This window comes from Sus scrofa, chromosome 6 (genome assembly GCF_054392235.1).
Source record: "Sus scrofa isolate SSC_HxYL_T2T_F1_AM1 chromosome 6, Sscrofa_HxYL_maternal_Yorkshire_Landrace_v2.0, whole genome shotgun sequence".
In the NCBI taxonomy this organism is placed as follows: domain Eukaryota; kingdom Metazoa; phylum Chordata; class Mammalia; order Artiodactyla; family Suidae; genus Sus; species Sus scrofa.
The window spans coordinates 51915497-51939602 of NC_139388.1; the positions used below are offsets into that span (position 1 = coordinate 51915497).

Consider the following 24106-nt stretch of genomic DNA (forward strand, 5'->3'; position numbering starts at 1 on the left):
GGTGGAGGGGGGGCTCTGGGCTTGGGAGAGGGCGGCCTGGCTAACCCAGGGTCCCAGCCCCGCTCCGGGCCAGGGCCATGTGTCTGGGTGGGCGGGAGTTCCAGCTCTAAACAGCCGGTAAGCTGGTGGCAGGATTCGCACACACGGTCCCGGAAGCAGTCAGTTAAGCAGCCCATGTGCCGGGATGGCCCGTTCGTGGTTTGCTGGAAACTTACTTAAGGTTGTCAGGAGTGTGTTCAGTGGGTAGGAACTGATCCTGTGCAAGCTGACGGTAGGAAATTGGTCAGGCGGCAGATGGGCTCCTGGGGGTCAGCTGAGGCGGGCACACCTGGAGCTGGCAGCCTCCGGAACTTTCCATTGGCCGAGTCCTTCCCTCCAGGCTGAGGGGAGGTCCGGGCTGAGCCTGGGCGGGTCTCAGAGGGACAGGAAGCTACCTGACAGGTGATAGCGCTGCTTCTGCATTCCCTTTGCCTTCGTCCTTCCCAGCCCCCTTGGGAGGTGTCGGGCAGCAGCAGCCTCCTGGGGACACTGTGAGAGCAAGGACTGAACCCCTCTCCCCAGAGCCTTCCAGGCGGCAGTGGCACCAGGGACCTGGGCCTGGTTTGTGAGCGGGAGGTGGGGGGGTGGGGACCGGGCCCAAAGAATCCAGCTCGGTCCTGTCTCCCCGCCCTCAGCACCTGCCCCCAGCACGCCCATGCCCACAGGCCCCGAGTCCCCTAAGAATCAGGCACTATTTCTGCCACAGCCTGGCCAGGTACATGTATGACCTAGATGGACAATCACAGAGATTTAAGACTCACCAGCGCAGGCAGCTGCTGCTGCATCTGACGAGTGTTTGAGGCCTAGATGAAGTGGATATGTCTCTGGGGAAAAAATGCCAAAACTGGCATAAGGAGAAATAGAACACAAGACTGAAATACACCCCCCACTCCCACCCCCCAGCACACACACGCAGCCTTGAGCCTGAATGCTTTTACAGAGGAGTTCTGCCGGCTGGGTCAGGTGATTCCTGTCCTGTACACGTCGTGGCAGAAACTGGGATAGCTGCCCGGCTCCTCTCAGGAGGCTGGGATGCCCAAGAGACCAGAACCAGGTAAGGCCGGCATTGGAGAGGACATTGCTCTTGCTCCACTCCCAGCCTCGGTGCCCTGATCTCATGGGGCGCCTAGAGCAGCTCAGGGGCAGAGTCACTTGCCTGGTCACTTTACATGGTGGGGGCATCTGTCTGGTTTCACAGAGATTCTGCTGTTCGTGTTGCCTGCTGTCGCCATCTGCAGTTTCGAGAATGGTTTTGGGTGGTGCGGGGGCCTCCTCCTCCAGACCCCTCCCTCCCTCCTGCTGCACTTGCCCACGCGGGCAGACGAGGTTCCTGGTCCAACCCTCCAGTGGTTTCCCAGGGTGGGAGGTGGGGTTTAATCCAGGGAGCTGATGTCCACCGCGCCGGGAAGGCTGGAGGAGCCAGAGGGCCAGTGACCCAGCCAGCAGTCGTGAAAGGCAGGAGGCTGCCACCGCTTGGGGCTGGAGGAACAAAGTGGTCAGTGGCACAACCTGAACCCCGGAGGTCCACTCGTGTCTTGGCATCTCCAGAGCAGGATGGCTCTCCCTGCTTCCCGTCCTCTGCTGTCCTACCGCCAGGACCTAAGGATCCCCTCTGGCGAGGGAGTCGCACAGGAAGGGTTTTCAGGCTTCCAGCCTCTGCGGAATTCAAGATCTCTTAGAAGCTGAGTGTGGTGACACCTGCCACACAGCCCTGTGGCCTGGAGGATGCACTTTGTCCAGATGAGGTGCTCGCACCAAACGTCTCCTCCACTGCAGCAGGGGGTGCTGTGGGTGGCTGTCTAACTGCAGACGCCCAGGAAGGGGAGTCAGGGATGTTTTGGCTGTGGGCCAGAGGTGTGTTTACAGAAACCCAAAAGGAGTGATTGAAACAAGTCAGACTGGTGGTTCTCAAAAGTGTGGTTCCTAGACAGGCAGCATCCCTGAGAACTTGCTGGAGATGCAAATCCCTAGGCCCCACCCCAGGCTGAATCAGAGACTGTATTTTAACAAGCCCTCCAGGGGATTCTGATGCCCACTCAGGTCTGAGGAGCACTGAGGTCTAGGGCTGCTCTCGTGGAAGAGGCCAAGGAGCGTGGGGTTCAGCCCTGCCCCGTCAGCAAGATCCCAGCCGCCTTCCTTCTCGCCTCCCCTCCACCGTAGGGTTATTGCCCCTCCCAGGTGAAGTGGAGGGCACTCCCCACCCTTTAAGGACACGACCCAAAGGCTTCGCCATTGCCTCCACGGCCTGAGCTGAGTCACGCGGCCACACCCAGCAGCAAGGGAGGTTGGGAAATGTAGTCCTCACCCCGGGGACTGTGTGTCTAAACTTCTATGACTATAGAGTCATGATCCTCCATCCCTGCCATTCACTAGATCGTCCAGGCTTCACCCCAGAGCACCCAGAGGCAGACCCAAGTATATGCAGAAGCAAATCGATGAGAAATAGATGGCTTAATAATAGTGTTGAGGAGGCCTTCTCGTCACGGCGCAGTGGTTAACAAATCTGACTAGGAACCATGAGGTTGCGGGTTCAATCCCTGGCCTTGCTCAGGGGGTTAAGGATCTGGCGTTGCCGTGAGCTATGGTGTGGGTCGCAGACGCGGCTCGGATCCTGAGTTGCTGTGGCTCTGGCGTAAGCCGGCCGCTACAGCTCCAATGAGACCCCTAGCCTGGGAATCGCCATATGCCACGGGAGCGGCTCAAGAAAAGGCAAAAAGACTAATAATAATAATAATAATAATAGTGTTGAGGAAATTGGTTCATTTTACGTAGAAAAACAAAACTGAATCACTACCAAATATAGCAAAAGGGAACCCCAGATCAGTGCTGTGCAGGGCAAGAGCCGCTTGCCATGTGTGCCTGTTTACTTTTAAGCTAAAAGAAAATGAAGCATTCTGACCCTTAGTTGCACAAGCCACATCGCAACATGCTCAGCTGCTGCTTTGGGCCAGTGGCTGAGGCTTAGAGATAGGAAACCTTTCTATTATCTGTCAGTTCTGTTGGACAATGTTTTTCTAGCTGGATTAAACATCACTGTGAAAGGTAAACTTCGAGTTGATAGAGGAAAACACTTGATGACCTAGGGGCAGAGAAGGACTTTTTTTTTTGTTTCTTTGCTTTTTAGGGCCACACCCAAGGCATATGGAGGTTCCCAGGCTAGGGGTCTAAATGGAGCTACAGCTGCCATCTTACACCACAGCCAGAGCAATGCCAGATCCGAGCCGCGTCTGCGACCTACACCACAGCTCATGGCAATGCCGGATCCTTAACCCACTGAGCGAGGCCAGGGATCGAACCCGCAACCTCATGATTCCCAGTTGGATTCATTTCTGCTGCACCATGACGGGAACTCCAGAGAAGGATTTCTTAAAACCCCACAAGAACAAATTATGAAGAAAAAAGTCAATTTGATTATGCCAAAATTTAAAATTTTTGTTCAAGAAAGGACCTCATAGGCAAATGTAATATGTTTCAGAATTGGAGAAAATATTTACAAAGCCTAACACCTTTAAGATTTTTTTTTTTTTTTTTTTGGCTGCACCCACGCACCTTCAGAAGGTCCTGGACCAGGGATTGAACCTATGCCACAGCAGTGACCTCAGCTACTGTAGTGACAATGCCAGGTCCTTAATCCACTGTGCCACAAGAGAACCCCAAGGTATTTTTAAAAACAAGAAGAAGTGCTTCCAGAGTTCTCTTGTGCAGCAGGTTAAGGATCCTGCATTGTTACTGCTGTTGCCCAGGTCACTGCTGTGGCTCAGGTTTGATCCCTGGCCTGGGAGTTTCCATGTACCTGTGGGTGCGGCCAAAAAAAATCTTAAAGGTGTTAGGCTTTGTAAATATTTTCTCCCATTCTGAAACCTGTTACATTTGCCCATGGCATCTTTTCTTGAAAAAGGAAGGAAGGGAGGGAGGGAAAGAAAGAAAGGGAGGAAGGAAGAGAGAAAAGACAAAAGAAAGAAAAGTTGCCTCTTTATATCTTCCGCCCACTTTCAATGGAAGAAAAAAATCCAAAAGGCCAACAGGGATGTGCACAGGTCATTAGCAATCAGAGAAAAGCAAATCCCAGCAATGAGCTGTCATTGTAACGCTATGAACCTGGTAAAAATATAAAAGTCCTATTGGGTCAAATCTAATAATTCTGCTCCTGAGGGACCTCCCAAAGAAACCCTCCCTCCAGACTGTGAGGGAGGCCAGTGAGGTGGTGGCCAGCGATATCTACGCGGGGAGCTGAGGCCGCAAGCCACCGGCTTCTGTGTAGCTGTCAGGTTCCAGGGACCTGTGTGCCCTTGGGAAAGGGGAGCCAGGCCAGGTGTGTACATTAAAAACTGTTGACAAAAAAGAAGAGTTCTTGGAGTTCCGGTCGTGGCTCAGCAGTTAACAAACCCAACTAGCATCCATAAGGACGTGGGTTTGATCCCTCACTTCACTCAGTGGGTTAAGGATCTGGCGTTACCATGAGCTGTGATGTAGGTCGCAGACAAGGCTCAGATCCCGCGTTGCTGTGTCTGTGGCGTAGGCCTGTGGCTACAGCTCCAAATGGCCCCCTAGCCTGGGAACCTCCATATGCCGCATGTGTGGCCCTAAATGACAAAAAGACAAAAAGACAAAAAAAAAAAAAAAAAAACAACCAAAAAAGTTCTTTTGCAAGGTCGGGGGGGGGGGGGGGCGGGAGGGGGGAATTAATTTACATAATAGACTGGTGCTCATTGAGGGTGGGAGATGGAGGGGGACAAAAGGAAAGAAATGAATGAACAAGGGAGGGGTCTTAGGAGGAATAAAGGCCTCAAAGGCCAAGATGAAGACCTGTCCTGTAAGCAAAGGGCAGAACCCCTTTGGTGTGGAGTTCCCATCGTGGCGCAGTGGAAACGAATCCGACTAGGAACCATGAGGTTGCAGGTTCGGTCCCTGGCCTTGCCCAGTGGGTTAAGGAGCCAGCGTTGCCATGAGCTGTGGTGTAGGCCGCAGAAGCGGCTCGGATCTTGAGTTGCTGTGGCTGTGGCATAGGCCAGCAGCTGTAGTTCCAATTAGACCCCTAGCCTGGGAACCCCCATATGCTGTGGGTGCAGCCCTAAAAAGACCAAAAAAAGGAGACAACAACAACAACAAAATTAAATGAATGTGGTCAAAATAATCAACACCTGCTTTGCAAATCTAAAAAAAAACAAAAAAACACTTTGGTGTGGATTGGGAGTCTGGTCACAGGTATTTATAATGAGAATTAAGGAGTTCCTGCTGTGGCTCAGTGATAGCAAACCCGACTAGTATTCATGAGGATGAGGGTTCCATCCCTGGCCCTGATTAGTGCGTTGGGGACCCAGCATTGCCAGAGGCTGCAGTGTGGGTTGAAGACACAACTTGGATCTGGCATTGCTGTAGCTGTGCTGCTGGCCAGCAGCTGCCGCTCCAATTTGACCCCTAGCCTGGGAACCTCCGTATGCTGTGGGTGCGGCCATGAGAAAAAAAAAAAAAAAAAGATAAAATGAGAATTAAATAAATTATTTTTTTAAATGAGAGTTTTTCAGGCAATTCTAACATGCAGCCAGGATTGAGAACGGTAGAATGGCAGTTTGTCTGCCACAGTAAGTCACTGGCAGCCTCAAACTTCATGCCCGCCTTCTGCCCAGGCCCCATGATGAGAAGGGCCCAGGGATCATCTCATGCCGTCTCCCACTTCACAGATGTCTGGACTGAGGTTCCAGAGGGGAAGGGCCTGCCCACGGTCACAAGGCCTACGAGGGCCGGGCTTGAAGTCTTGGGTCCCTCTGGGGCTTTCTGAACCAGGCTTGGGCTGGGCGGTGGGGCTGCAACAGTGAGCATGATATCTGGTTCAGGAGGTTCCAATTCTGATGCCCCAAAGCCAGGCAAGTGACATCAGGCAGTGGGAAAGTGGCCGCACACATGCCCCTTTGCAGGGTACTCACTTCACAGGGCACCTTGGCGTTGGGGAATTTGGTCCAATGATGCCAAATGTTCTGATTGTCCTCAAGAAATTCCTGTTATTGTGTGAAAGCTCTTGAATCTTTTCTCTCTCTTTTTGGCCACACCCACTGCATGTGGAAGTTCCCCGGGCCAGGGATCAAACCTGAGCCACAGCAGTGACAACACCAGATCCTTAACCCACTGAGCAAGGCCAGGGATCGAACCTGCAACCTCATGGTTCCTAGTCGGATTCGTTAACCACTACGCCATGATAGGAACCTCGCTACAAGTTTCTTATATCTCCTTCCAAGAGTATGCCTGTGCCAGGAGATACCTCCTTGCATACACTGATAGATGTTCTGCTTCGAGGCAAGGTTAGCATAATGTATGCATCCTTCTACATCTTGCTTCTTGCGACCTCACAGTGCATTCTGGTGGTCAGTCCCAGTTGGTACATAAAAAGCATTCCCTCTCCTTTTAATGGCTGGGTAGTATTCCATGGTGCAGATGCACCATGATTCACTGAAACAGCCCCTGTTGATGAACATTCAGGAAGCTTGCGGTTGTTTGCTATTGTAAACAATGCCATGGACGCGTCCTTCCTTTTTTTTTTTTTTGTCTTTTTTTGCTTTTTCTTGGGCTGCTCCGCGGCATATGGAGGTTCCCAGGCTAGGGGTCGAATAGGAGCTGTAGCTGCCGGCCTACACCAGAGCCACAGCAACTCGGGATCCGAGCCACGTCTGCAACCTACACCACAGCTCACGGCAACGCTGGATTGTTAACCCACTGAGCAAGGGCAGGGACCGAACCCACAACCTCATGGTTCCTAGTTGGATTCATTAACCACTGCGCCATGACAGGAACTCCCCTTTTTTTTTTCTTCTTTTTTTTTTTTTTTTTTTGGTTGCATCCATGGCACATAGAAGTTCCCAGGCCAGGGATCAAATCTGCGCCACAGTAGCAACCTGAACCACAGCAGTGACAACGCCAGAGCCTTAACCCACTGTGCCGCCGGGGAACTCAGCAGTCCTTCCTATTTGGCAGATCTATCTGGTATGCATGCGCCTTGCCTCCTCTCCTGCCTATCCTGGACGCACGCCTGCCCTCTGCCCCAGCTAATGTCCTGGGTATCTCTGACCCTCTGGATCCTTCCCTGGCTCTGGTCAGCTCCATCCCTGTCTCTGTAAGCATCTCTCTTTTAGTCTTTCTGCTTCGGCCTCTCTAGATCTCCCACCTCTCTTTCCTTCAGTCTTTATCTTCACCTCTGTCTTGATGATGCTTCGCCTTCCTCCCTCCGCATCCTCCTCCACCTCTCCCTTTACCTGTTCTCATTTCCCACCTTCACTCTAACTCATCCCTGTCTCTCTGTCACCCCCTGCAGGGTGAAACTGACTCAACATACTCCCCCACCTCAGAGCCCCAATGTTTTTTTTTTTTTTTTCAGGGCCGCATGTGCAGGGCTAGGGGTCAAATTCAAGCCACAGCTACTGGCCTACAGCGACGCCGGATCTGAGTCTGTAACCTACACCACAGCTTATGGCAAAGCCAGATCCTTAACCCACTGATTGAGGTCAGGGATTGAACCTGAGTCCTCATGCATCCTAGTCAGGTTCGTTAACTACTGAGCTACAGAGGGAACTCCCGAGCCCAATGATTTATATTTGGGACATGTTTCACTCGATCTCGAATACCCTTCCCCACCCTCAACCTCCTCCTGGCCTGCCCGGGCTTTCCTCTCCCCTGCAGCCCTGATGGAGAGGCCACCATGTGCTCCTCCAAGCCCTGGCGCCTGCCCTCCAGGACGCCGCCTTTCCCTCTCATTGGGCCCTGGGGAGGCTCTGATGCTCCTGAGAGTGACGCTGGTTTGGCAGCAGGAGCCGTGGGAGCTAGACATGGGCAGGTTGGATGTGGTTCTTGCGCCAGAGCCTCGTCCTCCTGTTGGGGACCCGGCCTTCTTGCCCTCCTCCCTGCTCAACAAACAGAGCAATCAGTCTGTGTCAGCCCGGATCTGGGGACCAAAAATAAACAAACCCACACAAGGTCCTGCCCTGGTGAGGCTGACATTCTCATCGGGTGACACAGTTCATGACCAAGTGAACAAACCCACATACTCATAGGTATTTGCAAATCACATGGAGTTTAAGAAAGAACAGGGTGTAGTGACAGAAGAGCAGGGGGTGGGAGACTGACCTTGGAGGGGGAGGGGCCGGGTTGCTTTATATGAATCAACAGGGAACAATCACCATGACATATTGTTAGGTAGAGTAGAGCAAGAAGGACGTGTGCCTTATGAGGAGGTGACATCTGCATGGAGATGGAGGCATCTGTGGAGGCCAAGGCCTTGTAGGCAGAATGGGCAGCATGTGCAAAGGTCCTGAGGTGGGAAGGAAATTGGAGGGTCAAGGACCAGCAAAAATATGGGACTCATGGTGAGCGAGGAGGGTGTGGGCCACCTCCAACAGCATGGTGGGGAGGTGGTAGCCCCATTTCATGGCTGGGAAACTGAGGCCTGGGGAGAAGAATCCTTTGCCCAAGGACCGTTGCACTCAGGCAGCCTTCGGCCTTACCACTAGGACAGTAGTTCTCAGTGTGGGGTCCCAGACCAGCAGTATCAGCATCATCTGTCAGGCACACCCCAAAACTACCCAACCAGGAACTGGGGGTGGGCGCGGGGGTGTGGAGCCCAGCAACCTGCCTTTAACCAGCCTTCCAGAGGATTCCAACGAGCCAGGAAAAATTTTTGAGAACCACTGAGCTGGGCTCTCCTGCCTCCCCAAGTTTTTCTCATGCCCTACGAAGGATCCCTGCTCACTCTGGGCTGAGTGGTGATGCCCCCAAAATGTATGCGCACACCTGCCCAAATCCCTGAAACCTATGAGTGTCATCTTGTTTGGAAAAAGGGTGTTTGTAGCTATAGTTAGGTTGGGGAATCTTTTATTTTTTTCAGGTGCACCCGAAGCATATGGAAGTTCCCCAGCCAGGGATTGAATCCAAGCTACATCTGCAGCCTATGTCACACATGCAGCAATGTCAGATCCTTAACCCACTGTGCTGGGCCAGGGATCAAACCGGCAATGCCACAGAGGCAAGTCAGATCCTTGCCTAGGCTGGGAATCTTGAGATAAGAAGACAATCCTGGAGTTCCTGTCGTGGCTCAGCGGTTAACGAATCCGACTAGGAACCATGAGGTTGCGGGTTCGACCCCTGCCCTTGCTCAGTGGGTTAAGGATCTGGCGTTGCTGTGGCTGTGGTGTAGGCCGGCAGCTACAGCTCCAATTCGACCCCTAGCCTGGGAACCTCCATATGCCGTGGCAGCGGCCCAAGAAATGGCAAAAAGACAAAACAAAAAAACAAAAACAAAAACCCAATTCAACAAGTAACGAATTGACAAGCAGCACTAACCTCTTTGACGGTGAAGAATAGGCTGTGATGACAGGGAAGAGGAGAGCGGGTGCGAAGCCTGTTTTAGCTGGTAGTCAGGGAAGGCTTTGCAGAGGAGGTGACATTTGAGCAAAGACCTGAAGAGGAGGAAAGAGCGCAGTTTGTTCAGGCGGGAACAGCAAGGGCAAAGGTTCCTAGTCAGATTTGTTTCCACTGCACCACAACGGGATCCCTCGGATTTAAGTGAAAACAGTTCTCATAGTATAGAGCGATGAGGTAGGTGCTTCTTAAATTTAGATTCTGGGGCCCAGAGGGACTGAATTAGACTCCTAGTTGTGGGGCTTGAAAATATACATTTTGAATAAGTCCCTGGGTGAATCTGATGTGTTCTAAGGTTTAGGAACCAGAAGCATGGAGAGAGGGCAGGGCATTCTGAGTGGAAACAACCTCCAGGGCAAAATCCCTGACCTGAGAGAGAACAGGGACCAGCAATCCAGGGCCTCAAACACTGGCAAAGAGCTGGCTGGTTTTCTTTTTTCCTCCCAAGGGCACTGGGGAGCCATGGCAAGTTTAAGTGGGAGAGTGACTGCTTGGGTTTCAGCTTTCATAAGACCCCTCTGGCTGAGGAGTTTGTGTGTGTGTGTAAGAGAAGGGGGTGAGGATCCCAAGAAGGAGATGATGCAGAAACCGTGGCAGGTGCAGGGGGGCGGGGGGCAGGCAAAGGACAGGCGGACAGGCGTCCATCTCCATCTACAGACTGGCTTCCTTTGTGTAGGTCTCTGGCTCTGAACCACTCCCTGCCCTGGATTCTGACCCAGGAACAGCTCTGACTCCACTAGACAGACACTTCTCCTCCTGACGCTGCCCCTTCCTCCTCCTGCTCCTCCAGTGAAGGCAGGTGGCAGGCGGCCAGACGTGGGTGTGGGTCTGTGTGCCTGCAGTGGCTGCAGGAGTGCCTCTGGTTATGCGTGTGTCATGGACTCCTGCCGGTGTTTGTCTGGGAATCTCCCGGGGGCTTCCAGGTGCAGCGGGGCTGTTTCGCATTAGTTGGTTCGCCCCCTCCCATGGGTCCTCCTTCCCCCCCAGGCCCCTGACGAATTCCTAAGTTTTCCAGGTCAGGTTACTTACTTCACCTCTCCTGCCTCAGTTTCCCAACCTGTGAATGGGGTTCCCCCCTCCCAGGGTTGTAAGATGTAATGAGTTAAAGACAGACACTCAAAAAGGTGTAACCACTGGAGTTCCTGTTGTGGCTCAGCAGGTTATGAACCCACCTAGTATCCATGTGGATGAGGGTTTGCTCCCTGGCCTCGCCCAGTGGGTTAAAGGAGCTCGAGTTGCCATGACTGTGGCGTGAGCCAGCAGCTGCAGCTCTGATCCAACCCCTAGCCTGGGAACGTCCATATGCTGCAGGTGCGGCCCTCAAAAAAGAAAAAAGAAAATGTAACCCTTATCCCCTATCGGTTTCTGTGAGCCACTCTCCCCCATACTGGGGGGGGGGGGTGCAATTTGAATCTGTAGCCCTGCGTATCTCATTTGAGACTAGGTGTCCAACTGCTCACGTGCCAGCTGTGCAACCTTGGGTGAGTTACTAGATCTCTCTGTGTTTCAGTTTCCTCATCTGCCAAGTCGGAGTAACAATAGCCTCTATTTCCTACAGATGATGTGGAGATTGAATTAATTACGCCACTTAAAGAAATTTAGAACAATGCCTAGCACACAGGCTGCCCTTAATTACAGGAGCATCAATTTCGGGTGTGAGTTCAACTCCCAGTGCCTGCAGCAGGCGGCTCCTGGCGTCTTTTGGGAATCTGGGGCAGGAAGAACCCATGGAAGTGCATGGGGTGATTTGGGATAGTAGGAGACTGGGCCTCCCGGGGGGGGGCCTGTGTTTCCTCATCCGTGAATTAGGGGTAACAGCAGCTCCCCACTTAGGGTTGGTGTGCAGTCACACAGGTGCTGGAGCTCATGGGGATGGAACCCAACTCCACACACATTCAATATTATCTTTCCTTTATCTATAAAAAGGTCCTTAACAGTAGCAACACGTCTTTTTTTTTTTTTTTTTTGCTTTTTAGGGCCACACCTGTGGCATATGGAGGTTCCCAGACTAGGAGTTGAATCAGAGCTACACCTGCCAGCCTACGCCAGAGCCACAGCAATGCCAGCCGAGCCAAGTCTGTGACCTACACCACAGCTCACCAGAGCCGTAACCCACTGAGCAAGGCCAGGGATTGAACCTGCAACCTCATGGTTCCTAGTCCGATGTGTTTACGCTGCACCAGGACAGGAACTCTGCAACTTCATCCTTAAACCACACACCACCCCTCCGACCCCATTAGTGGATGAAATGAACCTGTAAGCACTTGGGACAGGACCCAGCAAGCAGAAAGCACTTATTGTGGTGCTTGTTACCAGTAACCCATGTGGAACTCTGCCTGTGCTTACCTGGGCAGAGTGTGGGATGTGGCCTGGGCAGGATGTGGCCATGGGCATCTGGCCCTACAGGTTCCTCCGCCAGGCCATTTCCATCGCACCGCACCCCGGCCTCCTGCCCCCACCATCGCTCCAGCCCTCACCCCAAACTCCCTATGACCTCCGAGGCTGGCGGCTTTGGCAGCCCCAGAAAGGGGTGCCAGGCACCCTGTTACCCAGGTGGGGTAGCCGCTTCCTGTTCCGATGCTGTCTCCGGGTCTCCCTGGGGTCTGGCATCTCTGGGAGGCCCCATCTCTGGCTCCAGGTCTCTCTCTGTCCTCCACTGCCCCTCCCCCTCCCCACTAGGTTTCCGGAACAGGAAACGTCAGGGTCCCAAGGTTGGGTCCCAGGTGAGGGCGGAGGAGAAGGAAGTAGCAGAGGCAGAGCTTCTCCTCCCACCCCCACCGCCTAGCTGAGAGTGGGGGTGGGGAGAAAGAGGGGGCTTCATTAATGAACCTCTAATTCGGCCATGCGGGATCTTAACGAGGTGGATGGGCCTTATTAGAGAGCAAGAGCCCTGGCATTAGTGCCTGCCTGTGTCACACCCCTCTTCCGGGGCTGGTGTCTGGATCCTCAGCGGCCCTGGGAAATTGGGGCAGGAGGCTTGGGAAACGGAACAGGTCCGGGGCTGGACTCCTGCCTTCAGAGAGAAGGAGGGGCTGGGCCCTGGACTCCCGGGTCTGAGGGAGGAGGGCCCGGGGGCCCCGATCCGTCCCCCAACACACCCCTCTCTGAAATGCCAGTCGACGGGCTCCGCCCTCTCCCGCCCCGGGTTAACCCCGAGCCTGGCGGAGGAGCCGGGACAGTTGCCCAGACCCGACGGATGGAGGAGGTGCGGGACCCACAGGCGCTTGGCGGCGGGATGGAGGCGGACGAGCCCGCGAGCCCCCAGGAGCCGCCGTCGCCGCCGCCACCCCCGTCGCCGCTGGCGCCCGCGGCCCCCGAGACCCCCGGGCTCCCCACGCTCGAGCAGCCGACCGAAGCCTACGCACGGCAGCTGCTGCTGCAGGAGTGGGCGCCGCCGGGCGGGAGCCTGGAGCTGCCCCCGCGCCTCACCTGGAAGCTGCTCTTCCTCCGGCGGCCGCTGTACCGCAACCTGCTGCGTTCGCCCAACCCCGAAGGTGCGCGACGGGGTCCTCGCGAGACAGGAGCCGCCGGGAGTTCGCCACGTCTCCGCCTTCTCCCCCTAGGCTCGCGCTCTCAGACCGTCTGTCTCTTCTTTCCGTCCGTTTCCTTGTCTCCCTCTTCTATTTCTCCATCCTTGACTCTGCCTCTTTATTTCTCTACATCCCTCTCCGTCTTTTTCCATCATTGTGCCTCTGTCTCCTTGTGTCTCTCTGTCCCTCCTGTGTCTCTGTTTCCGTCTCTCTCTATCTCATGTATCTGTCTACTCTCCCCGGGTCTCTCTGGCTCACACTGTGCCTCTCCCTCTCCCCCTCTGCCAATATTTCGCCTCTCTTGGGGCTTCTCTCTGTCCCTCTGCATCACCACAATGCCAAGCCCCTCTGAGCATTGTCCCTCTGCTCTCAGGACATACTCAGGGCTCTCCCCGGGTCCTGACTCACTCATCCGTGTCAGGCTGCTCTGGCCTGGCAGGCAAGGCACTGATGCCTGCTTTTCCAGTCGAGCCCTGGGGTTAGGGAGAGGGGAGCATGAGGAAGGAGGGCAGCTTCTGCCCTGCCTGAGGCTCTCCTTCCTTGCGCCTTTCAGGCATCAACATTTATGAGCCTGCGCCCCCTACTGGTCCCACCCAGCAGCCTCTGGAGACGCTCGGTAAGGGTTTGGTGGCAGCCTGGTGGGGAGGGGGTTTTCCTGGAGAAGGGCCACATTCTAATCCTTTGCTCCTCCGCCCGCCAGGCAATTTCCGCGGGTGGCACATTAGGACTGAGAAGCTCCAACAGAACCTCAGGTAAGTGGCCAGGGCCTGCGTGGCCAGCATTTGATTTCCCGCTCTGGCTTTCCTTGCTGTGGGACCGAGAAAAACTCTTTGCCTCTTTGAACCTCAGCCTCCTGCACTGTAAACAGGATTAGTCATAAGAGAGAATGTCCATAAAACTCAAGGCATAGGGTCTAGCTAGGAGGAGCTGGCACATAGTAGGTGGTCAATAAAGATCCGTTAATATTGTTCCTGTGTTCAGCCTCTTTCCATGGGAGGGAGAGTCAGCCAGGTCACCAGCTATCCTCCATTAAACCAAGCCCTGCTTCTGCACAGCGGGGGAAATGGCGTAACTCAGGGGCTCCGAGTCACATGCAGCTGGAATCCCAGCTCTGCTATTTCTTTGCTGCTTCATCTTGGCACATCACTTCTCTTGGCAAGCCTCGGTTTCCCCGTCTGCAACACAGGGTTCAAAACGCATCACCCTCCAAGGAGCTGGTGGGGAACCGAGATTGTGAGGTTCTGAGTGAGCTTTCAGCGCCCAAAGGCCAGTGCCCTTGACATCACTGGGAGAGCGCAGTGATCAGGGTGGCCTGCTTCCTGGGGCAGGCCACCCTGGGGGATGCTGGAGAATCCCAGCAGGTGGCAGACCCCGCCTCCCCTGTGCGCTCCCTCACAGCTGGACAGTGAAGCAGCAGTGTGTGGACCTTCTGGCCGAGGGCCTGTGGGAGGAGCTACTGGATGATGAGCAGCCACACATCACTGTCATGGACTGGTGCGTACCCCTGCCCCACCCACCTGCCCAGCCAGGTTGCGCACATGCACGCCTCACCTCATCCTCCCCAAGACCCTCCTGCCTCTGCAGGACCCAGCCCTCCCCACCCCCAAGCTGGGTCAGATGCATTCTGCTCCATTGCCTGTATTTCTCCCAGCCTGGCCCTGACTGTTCCTGGTTGTCACTGCCTGGTGGCATGTCTGCCTTCCCCACTGGACCATGAAACCCATGAGGGCAGGGCGTGGGGCTGTTTTGGTCACTGCTGTGTTGCCAGCACCACCCAGCCCTGGTGCACAGAGCAGGTGCCAGCAAGGGTGTGTTGAATGGTGATAGGCTAGGGGTTGGGCCTAGGAGGCTGGGGCTTCGGTCGAGGCTGTAGACCTAGTCTCCACCCCCAGGTATGAGGACAGCCAGCTGGACACGTGTGTGTATGAGCTGCATGTCTGGCTGCTGGCAGCTGACCGCCGCACAGTCATCGCCCAGCACCACGTGGCTCCCCGGACCTCTGGGAGAGGCCCCCCAGGCCGCTGGGTCCAGGTGAGACTCCCGACCCTGGCTTCGATCCATACATGTGTTCCTGTCCCAAGACAGAGGGAGGAGGGTGGACGGCAGGGTTTATGGGCCCCTGCTAAGGACGTCTTCCTCCTGCCCCTGGTGCTGCCCCAGGTGTCCCACGTCTTCCGCCACTATGGCCCCGGCGTCCGCTTTGTCCACTTCCTGCACAAGACCAAGAACCGGATGGAGCGTGGCGGGCTGCGGCGGACCAGGGCGACCGACTCTTCCGTGTCTGTGCAGTTCCGGGAGTGACTGGCCGATCCCAGCCCGTTCTGACTCCTTGTCTCATCTACCCAGCCCTTGACACCTCCCTTAGCATCTTCGTGCTCCTTGGCCACTTCTGATGTCTTAGCATCTCTCCAACCCCAGAACAGCTCCCTGACCCTGGAAGGCCCTGACCCTGAGCCCCTCCTTGACCCTTAAGCGCCACTATGTTCTCTTGGCACCTCCCCGCCCCCTCCACACCGTCACGACCCTTCAGCTGCTCCTGGGTCATGTACCACCTCCCCCACCCCTTAAGCCTGCCTGGGACCCAGCAGAAACCTCTTTTTGACATCGTCACGCATCTTGGACTCTGACTCTCTGGCATTTTCCCTGCACTCTCTGAGCTCCCTGAGGGCATTGGCCACTTCTTCCTGAGTCAGTGCTTCACAGATAGTAGGAGCTCAATAAATCTTTGTCGACTGAATGAATAAATACGTGTGCCCAAGGATGCTGTTTTCCTGGTGTTTGCGCCTTAGAACTTCCCCGAGTTCATTCCCCACTTGCACATCCTCGAATCCATCTTCCAGCACCTCACAGGCCCTGAACCTTGTGCACCTCCCTGCACCTCTGATCTCTTCACAGCAGCCCCAATTTATAGTCTCAGAGCATCTCTGCTTTCCTCTTCTCCCACATCTCCCTCTCTCTTTTTGCGTGTGTGTCTTTATAGGGTGGCACCCATGGCATACGGAAGTTCCCAGGCTAGGGGTGATATTGGAGATGCAGCTGCAAGCCAACACCACAGCAACTCGGGATCCAAGCTGCATCTGCGACCTGCACAGCTCACAGCAATCCTGGATCCCCGACCCACTGACTGAGGCCAGGGATTGAACTCATGTCCTCATGGATACTAGTTGAGTTCATTATCACTGAGCCACAACAGGAACTCCCCACATCTCTTAATTCTCAGAATCTCCCCAGTTCCCTTCCTCCAAGCCTCAGGTATCATCCCCCGGAGCTGGCTCCCTACTTCTCTCCCTGCAAGATCCCTCATTTCTCTTCTCGCTCCCCCAAAGCCCCTAAAACTCAGGTATCCATCAAGGGCCCTTATCCTTGGGAGAAGTAAATTGCACATTTGAATTTTCAGAAATATGCAAATTAGAACGAAAGCGTTCTCTGTGTGTTGGGAGGGGGAGCATTGAATGTATTTACCAACCCATAGGTCCTGGGCTGTTGGCAGGATCACAAAACAGACCCAGCGTCCTTGAAGTCCTCCTTCTGTCCTGTGCATGAATCCTGAGGGAGTCCCGAGGTCTCTGGCGAGCTGAACAGCTGAGGGGCAGTCAGAGAAAAGCTCTCCGCCAAAAAGTCTGGGAAGCATTTCAGCCTTTACCCATCAGCCAGCAGGACCATTGCCTGTCCTGGGAGTGCACATGTGTGGACACCTAAGTCCAAGTCAGGGTCCACGGATGTGTCCCCATCCACGGCATTGTCCCAGGCATGCCTGCTCTCTCCTACCTCCCGACCTGCATCTGTGTGGACTTGAATCCCAAGCACAAGTAGACGGCAGACAGGGACAATTTTTACAAGGGCTGTATTACAGGGAAGGCAGGGTGGGGGCAAACGGAAAGTTCTCTTCTTCTGGGTCTCAGGGCCTTCAGCGGATCCCACAGACAAGGCCCGGTGCGGGGCTCAGCACATCGTGGAGGATGGAGATGAGGCACCTCTAGGGTATCAGTAGCAACTGCAACAGAATCAAAAATTATGACCCCAGAGGTGCCAGGGCCTCAGAGATGTAAGGTGCAGAGGGGTCTGGAAGCCCGAGATAGGCTGGGGGGACTGGGGTCGGTCTCCAAGTTCTGGTTGGTCTCAGGCGTCCTGGCCTGGGAGCTGGGGGCTCTTCAGGTTGGAGGGGCAGGTAGGCTGGCTTTACAGGGTGCTCTGGCCAGGGCCCCAGGCTTGGTGAGCTTGGATATGTGAGTCCAGGGGCCCAGGGGCCTCCGAAGTTGGGTTTGGAGTCTTCAGGACCTTAACAGGGACTCTGAGGCCAAGGCTGATCTAGAGGGTCTAGGAGAGTGGAGTATGATGCATAGCTAGGCTGTCCCCAGAATTAGGTCTGGGGTATTGAAGTCCAGGTCAAGTTTAGAATCTGGGAGTCCCAGCCTTGGGTCTGATGATCTAGGGGAAGGTGGGAGGACTGGCTTTGGTCCAGAGGCCTTCAAGATGAGAGGGTTGATGGCTCCCCGTCCCCAAGCGGGGACTCCGGAGTTAGTCTGCCCTCCCTGGAGAGTGCCACTGTGCTGGGGGGTGGACACCTCAGGAAGATTGGAGGGGGCGCTCCCAGGATGGAGGCTAGAGGAATGGGTCAGCTTCTGAGTCTGAGAATCCCAGGGTCGGGTCCAGAATCCAGGGGCGTGGGCTTGGGGGTGGGGTGAGAAGGGGGTACCTCCAGGACTGGTTCTTTTTTTTTTTTTTTTTTTTTTTTTTGCCTTTCCTAGGGCTGCACCCGCGGCATTTGGAGGTTCCCAGGGTAGGGGTCGAATCGGAGCTACAGCCGCCGGCCTACGCCAGAGCCACTGCAACGCGGGATCCCAGCCGCGTCTGCGACCCACACCACAGCTCACGGCAACGCCGGACCCTTAACCCACTGAGCAAGGCCAGGGATCGAACCCGCAACCTCATGGTTCCTAGTCGGATTCGTTAACCACTGCGCCGTGACGGGAACTCCAGGACTGGTTCTGAGGACGCCCATTTCCAGTCAGAGGCTCAGAGGTCTGGGGGGTGGGGCTGGGGCTCGGATGCAGGGGTTGGGCACTTGGGAGGAGGATGTGCGGGCTCTGGGGCGGGCGGGCACCTGCAGTAGAGCGAAGAGATGGAGTTGGACCAGTCGCCGAAGATGCCGCGGCGGTACTCTTCAAGGCGCGGGTAGGAGCCGGCCGAGAACTTGTGGGTGTTGCCGGCCTTGCCGCGGATGGACCACACGGTGAGCTCGCAGCGCTGGGCCACCACGAGCGACGAGATGACGTTCGTCCAATCAGAGGGCAAGTAGGGCAGGTCCGTGCCCGGCTGTACCGACAGCTCGGCGCCGCCGCAGCAGTTGTCGTAGTAGGGGTCGCTCTTGTCGTAGAGCTTGGCGCACGTGCGCGTCCCGTCCTCGTTCTTGAGATCGGCGGGCGCGGGGCAGGCGCCTAGGATGCCGGGGACCGCCGCCAGGGCCAGGGCCAGGGCCAGCAGCAGTCGGCTCAGCGGGGACATTGTGATACTGCGGGGCCGCGCACCCTCGCCTTTTATGCGCCGGATCCGTGGGAAGAGAGAAGCTGCGAGATACGGACTTGGGGAGGGCAGGGGAGGGCGCCCCTCCCCCAGGAACCGAGAGCCCTTCCTCACTTAGGTTGGAAACCCAAACCGATGAATAATGACAGACGTATTGGTAAAAACTCAGCAGCTTCGGACTTCATGTGGCACGTAACGGGACCAGAGGCTTGTAATGCAGAGGGTAGCGTAGGTTAATAGGTACAGATAGGAGGAGCTCTTAAACATGGACGAGGAATGGAATCACCTGCTTCTAAATACAGAGAGGCCCAAAGGAGGGAAGGGTGCTGGGCCTCCGGGCTGGGCAGGTCCCCTTCCGCGGAGGCAGGACCTTGGGAAATGAAAATCGGAGATAGAGACGCTGGAGGGGAAGGGAAGGGAGGGGAGTAGAGGAGATGGAGAGGGGGAGCCCTGCCTCCCCAGGAGGAGAGCTTCCTAAGCCAGGCTGAGATATTAGAGGTACTTGCATAGCAAAACCTAGGGAGTTCCCATTGTGGCTCGGCTGTAACAAACCCGACTAGTATTCATGAGGGTGCAGGTTGGATTCCCGGTCTCACCCAGTGAGTCTGGGATCCAGGGGATCCTGCGTTGCCTGTGAGCTGTGGTGTAAGTGGCAGACCTGCTGGGATCCCGCCTTGCTGTGGCTGTGGTGTAGGCCAGCAGCTGGAGTTTCAATTGGACCCCTAGCCTGGAAACTTCCATGTGCCACAGGTGAGGCCCTAAAAAACAGCAAACAAAAACATCACAAGGCAATGTACAAAAGGCTTGGGGAAGAACTTGCAACACTTGGGACAGAGTAAAATTAGCCTTACAGATTGATAAGAAAATGTCAAATAACCCCCCCACCCCCACCCCCACCCCCACCCCATAAGAAGAACCAAGCCAAAGAGACGGAGATGGAGGGAAGAGGAGGCTGCCAACCTCCCCCACCCCATTCCCACTCCCAAATAGCTGGGATATTTTCTTTTTCTTTATCAGCCGCACCTGAGGCTTATGGAAGTTCCTGAGCCAGAGATGGAATCTGAGCCACAGCTGCGACCTGCTTCACAGCTGGGGCAATGCAGGATCCTTAACCCACTGTGCCATGGAACTCCTGGGAAATTCTCTTCACCAAGATTGGAAATCTTGCATCTCTGAATTAAACAAAGAACCTGTGGAACTGTGTAAAATTTAAACCTTTTGGGAGGTCTCCTGTGGCACAGTGGGTTACGAATCCAGCATTGGCAATGCAGGGATGGGTGCAGGTGGCGAGGGTTCATTCCCTGGCCCAGGGAACTTCTGCAAGCTATGGGCGTGGCAAAAAAAAAAAAAAAACGAAAAACAAACAAACTAACCCAAACAACCAAAGAACCTTAAACCTTTTGTACAGCAACAAACAAACAAAAACCTAACATAGAGGGAAATAGACCATTCTTGTAAACTGCTATGTGTGCTTACTTATCGGCAGGCAGAAATGGTACAAACCAAAGGCAAATTTAAGGAGCTGCACAAGAAGGTTAGGGAGACTGGGGAGGGAGAGATGGGGCCCCTGGCATCTGGGAGTCAGGCCAAGGCCCTTCCGAGGCTCTCTGGAGCTCCTGGCCTCCTGCCAAATGAGAACAGGGTCAGAGGTGTGGATGAGCTAATCAGACAGTGGTTCAAGTTTGTGGCTGTGTGGGTGATTCCAAGTATGGGCCTCAGTTTCCTCATCTGTAAAATGGGTGAAATGTCTTCGTACACTCTAGGAGAGTTGTGAAGAGTCCAAGGAATAATAGGGATACTAGGCCTTCGGAGCCTAACCGCCTGGAGCCGGATCCCAGATCCTCCACAAGCTTTCCCATGTGATTCCACCTTAAGGCCACCTGTATCCAGCTCAGGATGCCGGTGTAAGGAGTAAATGAATCAACCCACGAAACAGCACTTAAAGTAGGGCCCTTGCTAAGTGCCATATGAGCATTTGCCGCATTATTATCATGAAAGCTCTTAGCATGGTGCCTGGCACACAGTAAGGGCTCAGTAAACATAGACCAGCACAACCAGACACCAACAACAATTTGCTGTTATCCACAGCCGCTCAGCTCACCCTCCTCCCTCCTGGTCCCCCACATGCTGTCTTCCACCTTGGCCAGAGTCATGCAGTTGTTGTGAGCCAAAGGCTGGAGACACTTGGAACTAGGTTCAAATTTTGACTCTGTCCCCTTGCTGAGTGACCTTGGGCAAGTGAACTCACCTCTCTGAAGTTCCTCCTACCTTCCACAGGGTAATAGAAAAGGATAATAGCAATAGAAAAACGATAATAAAATTACTAAATAAATAGTAATGTATACATGATAAAATTACTATGTAAATAGAATATCATTAAAACACATTAGGAACAGAGTTCCCTAGTGGCTCAGTGAGTTAAGGATCCAACATTGTTACTGCTGTGGGGCAGGTTCGATCCCTGGCCCCAGAACTTCTGCATGCCACAGGCACAGACAAAAAAATTAGGAAAAATTCACATAATTATTTATAAATATAGTTAATTGTGATAAATACTATGGTATAAATATATTTATAAATAACAGTGAAAATATAATATAGAAACAGTATAAATATAAAGCATGACTTATAGTGCCTGGCACATGGTATGTGCTCAATAAACGGGAGCACTTACGAATTCTTTTTTTTTTTTTTTTTTTTGTCTTTTTGCTATTTCTTGGGCCGCTCCTGCGGCATATGGAGGTTCCCAGGCTAGGGGTCGAATTGGAGCTGTAGCCACTGACCTACGCCAGGGCCACAGCAACGCGGGATCCGAGCCGCGTCTGCAACCTACATCACAGCTCACGGCAACGCCGGATCGTTAACCCACTGAGCAAGGGCAGGGACCGAACCCGCAACCTCATGGTTCCTAGTCGGATTCGTTAACCACTGCTCCACGATGGGAACTCCTCTTTTTTTTTTTTTTTTTTTTTTTGCTTTTTGCTTTTTACAGCCACACCCGCAGCATATGGAGGTTCCCAGGCTAGGGGTCTAAATGGAGCTACAACTGCCGGCCTACACCACAGCCACAGCAACGCCAGATCCGAGCCACGTCTTGACCTACACCACGGCTCACAGCAGCGCCGTGTCCTTAACCCGCTGAGTGAGCCCAGGGATCGAACTCGCAACCTCATAGTTCCTAGTCGGATTCGTTAATCACTGAGCCACGACGGGAACTCCAGGACTTCTTTTTTTTTTTTTTTTTTTTGTCTTTTTAGGGCTGCGCCTGCAGCATATGGAGGTTCCCAGGCTAGGGGTCGAGATGGAGCTGCAACTGCTGGCCTACACCACAGCCACAGCAACGCAGGATCCGAGCCGCATCTGCGACCCATACCACAGCTCAAGGCAATGCCTAATCTGTAACCCAATGATTGAGGCCAGGGATTGAACCCACGTCCTCACAGGTCCTTGTCGGGTTGGTTTCTACTGAGCCACCATGGGAACTCTATTCCCATAATGATTTTGAGATCCTGGACCTGGCCCAGCCCCGCCCCCAGCCCCACCTGGATCCTTCTCCCTCCTTTCTCTCAGGACCCTTCGAAATCTAATCTGCAGCTGCTAACTTCCCAGCAGGCCACCTTAACCTCGGGGACACAGAGTCCCACCCTCCCGGCTCTGCCAGGGCCAGCAGACTCGGGGATGGACACAGTCACCTTGAGCCCCCGCCACCCAGGAGGGCCATGAGCTTCACACACGGTGAGCGACCTGGGAAATGAGGAGACCCTGAAAGGGAGGCAGACCCAGGACAGGAGCACAGGACCCACTGGGCCACAGGACACAGCCCGCGTCAGAGAGAACCCACGGGGACCCGGGGCATGGGCACCGAGTCCCTAATCCAGGAACACACACATGGGCGGGGGGGTCGGGACACCCCTTCACACAGTGACACAGATGACCACTGCTAATCACCAATTCTCGTTGGTGGATTCTAGAAGACTGCACGCATCAAGTATGGACACGTGCTTCATACACAGCCCCAGAGGAACCTGGCCTCAGACAACACCCCCCCAGCAGAATCCCACACCCACCATCCCCCACAACCCCACAAACCGCAGTCCTCGACCACTCCAAACCTCCCACCCGGGAAATCTCAAAACCCCACGTGCAGGACTGCCACGCCCAGGCAAGGACCCCCCGCCAGGCATCTTCATCCAGAGAGGATTTCCTCACTATTAATAGTGCACGCTGGACAGACCGTCAAAAAACAAACATCTCCTTGCTTTTTTTTTTTTTTCAAATGGAAGAATGTCCTGCCCTTGAGGAAAAGTCAGATGGTAAGTCACTAATTCGAACACAATGTGAAAAGAGTTATAACAGGGGCATCGCAAAGGACTCTGGGAATGCAGTGGGAAGAACAGCAGGTTTTTTAAAAACGATCCACCGATGTATTTTGATTTGTACAATAGGAAAAAAATCCTTTTTTTAGACCTCACACCTTGATTTGACATTTTTCATCAGACCATAAAAGAGGAGATTGGTACACACGTGAAACTGCCACTAGAAGAAAAAAAAAGTAATTGTCTCAATCAGGCTAGAATCTGAACATAAATAACATTATAGGTGACACAAAATTTAAGTGAAAATGCTAAATCTATTGCATAAAGACAGGAAAATATTCAGATCAGTATTTAAATGCACACTGGATAACTGGAAAGGATTACACTTCTGACTGGGATCATTTTTTTGTGGGGGGGGATCATTTCTATGTAATTCTTTTTTTTTTTTTTTTTGTCTTGCCTTTTCTGGGGCCAGTCCCACGGCATATGGAGGTTCCCAGGCTAGGGGTCTAATCGGAGCTGTAGCTGCCGGCTACACCCCAGCCACAGCAAAGCAGGATCCAAGCCAAGTGTGCGATCTGCACCACAGCTCATGGCAACACCAGATCCTTAACCCACTAAGCAAGGCCAGGGATCGAACCTGCGTCCTCATAGACACTAGTCAGTTTCATTTCCCCAAGCCATGATGGGAACTCCTATTTCTACATAATTCTTTTTTTGGGGGGGGCTGCACCTGTGGCATAAGGAGGTTCCCAGAGCTACAGCAGTCAGCCTACACCACAACCACAGCAACACCAGATCCAAGTTGCCTCTGCGAGCTGCACCACAGCTCATGGCAACACCCGATCCTTAACCCACTAAGCGAGGTCCGGGATCGAACCCGCAACCTAATGGTTCCTAGTCAGACTCGGTTCCACTGCACCATGATGGGAACTCCCTCTATATAATTCCTTTTTTTCCCATCATTTTAGGGCCCCACCTGCAACATATGGAGGTTCCCAGGCTAGGGGTGGAATTGGAGCTGTAGCCACTGGCCTACGCCACAGCCACGGCAACTCGGCATCCGAGCCACGTCTGTGACCTACGCCACAGCTCACGGCAACGCCGGACCCTTAGCCCGCTGAGCGAGGCCAGGGATCAAACCCACAACCTCATGGTTCCCCTCATGGTTCCTAGTCGGATTGGTTAACCCCTGCGCCACGACGGGACCTCCGGCTGTAGGTGTTTTGAGACAGGTCTGTGGAGCTGTTTTGCAGAGACGGAAACCCCCACCAGGGGGAAGAAGTGAACTGGACG

General features: G+C 54.2%; 3 protein-coding genes across 3 annotated transcripts; 1 reads left to right on the top strand and 2 right to left on the bottom strand.

Moving 5' to 3' along the window:
• Positions 1–113: 113 nt before the first annotated feature.
• LOC110260985 (uncharacterized) lies at positions 114–12931 on the bottom strand. The gene is made up of 5 exons (XM_084960877.1): positions 12871–12931; positions 9364–9479; positions 1196–1271; positions 801–863; positions 114–528 (listed from the first exon to the last, which is right to left on the bottom strand). The coding sequence occupies exons 3-5, from the start codon at positions 1219–1221 to the stop codon at positions 237–239; spliced, it is 381 nt and encodes a 126-aa protein (XP_084817003.1). The 5' UTR covers positions 1222–1271; positions 9364–9479; positions 12871–12931; the 3' UTR covers positions 114–236.
• Positions 12616–15730, top strand: NCCRP1 (NCCRP1, F-box associated domain containing). The gene is made up of 6 exons (XM_021094363.2): positions 12616–12935; positions 13525–13587; positions 13672–13723; positions 14370–14465; positions 14864–15002; positions 15132–15730. The coding sequence occupies exons 1-6, from the start codon at positions 12638–12640 to the stop codon at positions 15270–15272; spliced, it is 789 nt and encodes a 262-aa protein (XP_020950022.2). The 5' UTR covers positions 12616–12637; the 3' UTR covers positions 15273–15730.
• A 1068-nt stretch (positions 15731–16798) lies between these two features.
• Positions 16799–18705, bottom strand: SYCN (syncollin). The gene is made up of 2 exons (XM_003355892.4): positions 18076–18705; positions 16799–16965 (listed from the first exon to the last, which is right to left on the bottom strand). The coding sequence occupies exons 1-2, from the start codon at positions 18474–18476 to the stop codon at positions 16956–16958; spliced, it is 411 nt and encodes a 136-aa protein (XP_003355940.2). The 5' UTR covers positions 18477–18705; the 3' UTR covers positions 16799–16955.
• Between the last annotated feature and the right edge of the window lie 5401 nt (positions 18706–24106).

What these genes read in the sequence shown, in the direction of transcription:
- LOC110260985 (XM_084960877.1), bottom strand. Translation starts at nt 1,221, where the DNA reads ATGCCCCCACCATGTAAAGTGACCAG. An exon ending in CCACCATGTAAAGTGACCAG is followed by an intron (nt 864 to 1,195) that starts GCAAGTGACTCT and finishes TTTTTTCCCCAG; the next exon opens with AGACATATCCACTTCATCTA. An exon ending in AGCAGCAGCTGCCTGCGCTG is followed by an intron (nt 529 to 800) that starts GTGAGTCTTAAA and finishes TTGCTCTCACAG; the next exon opens with TGTCCCCAGGAGGCTGCTGC.
- NCCRP1 (XM_021094363.2), top strand. Translation starts at nt 12,638, where the DNA reads ATGGAGGAGGTGCGGGACCCACAGGCGCTTGGCGGCGGGATGGAGGCG. An exon ending in CACATCACTGTCATGGACTG is followed by an intron (nt 14,466 to 14,863) that starts GTGCGTACCCCT and finishes CTCCACCCCCAG; the next exon opens with GTATGAGGACAGCCAGCTGG. An exon ending in CCCCAGGCCGCTGGGTCCAG is followed by an intron (nt 15,003 to 15,131) that starts GTGAGACTCCCG and finishes GTGCTGCCCCAG; the next exon opens with GTGTCCCACGTCTTCCGCCA.
- SYCN (XM_003355892.4), bottom strand. Translation starts at nt 18,476, where the DNA reads ATGTCCCCGCTGAGCCGACTGCTGCTGGCCCTGGCCCTGGCCCTGGCG.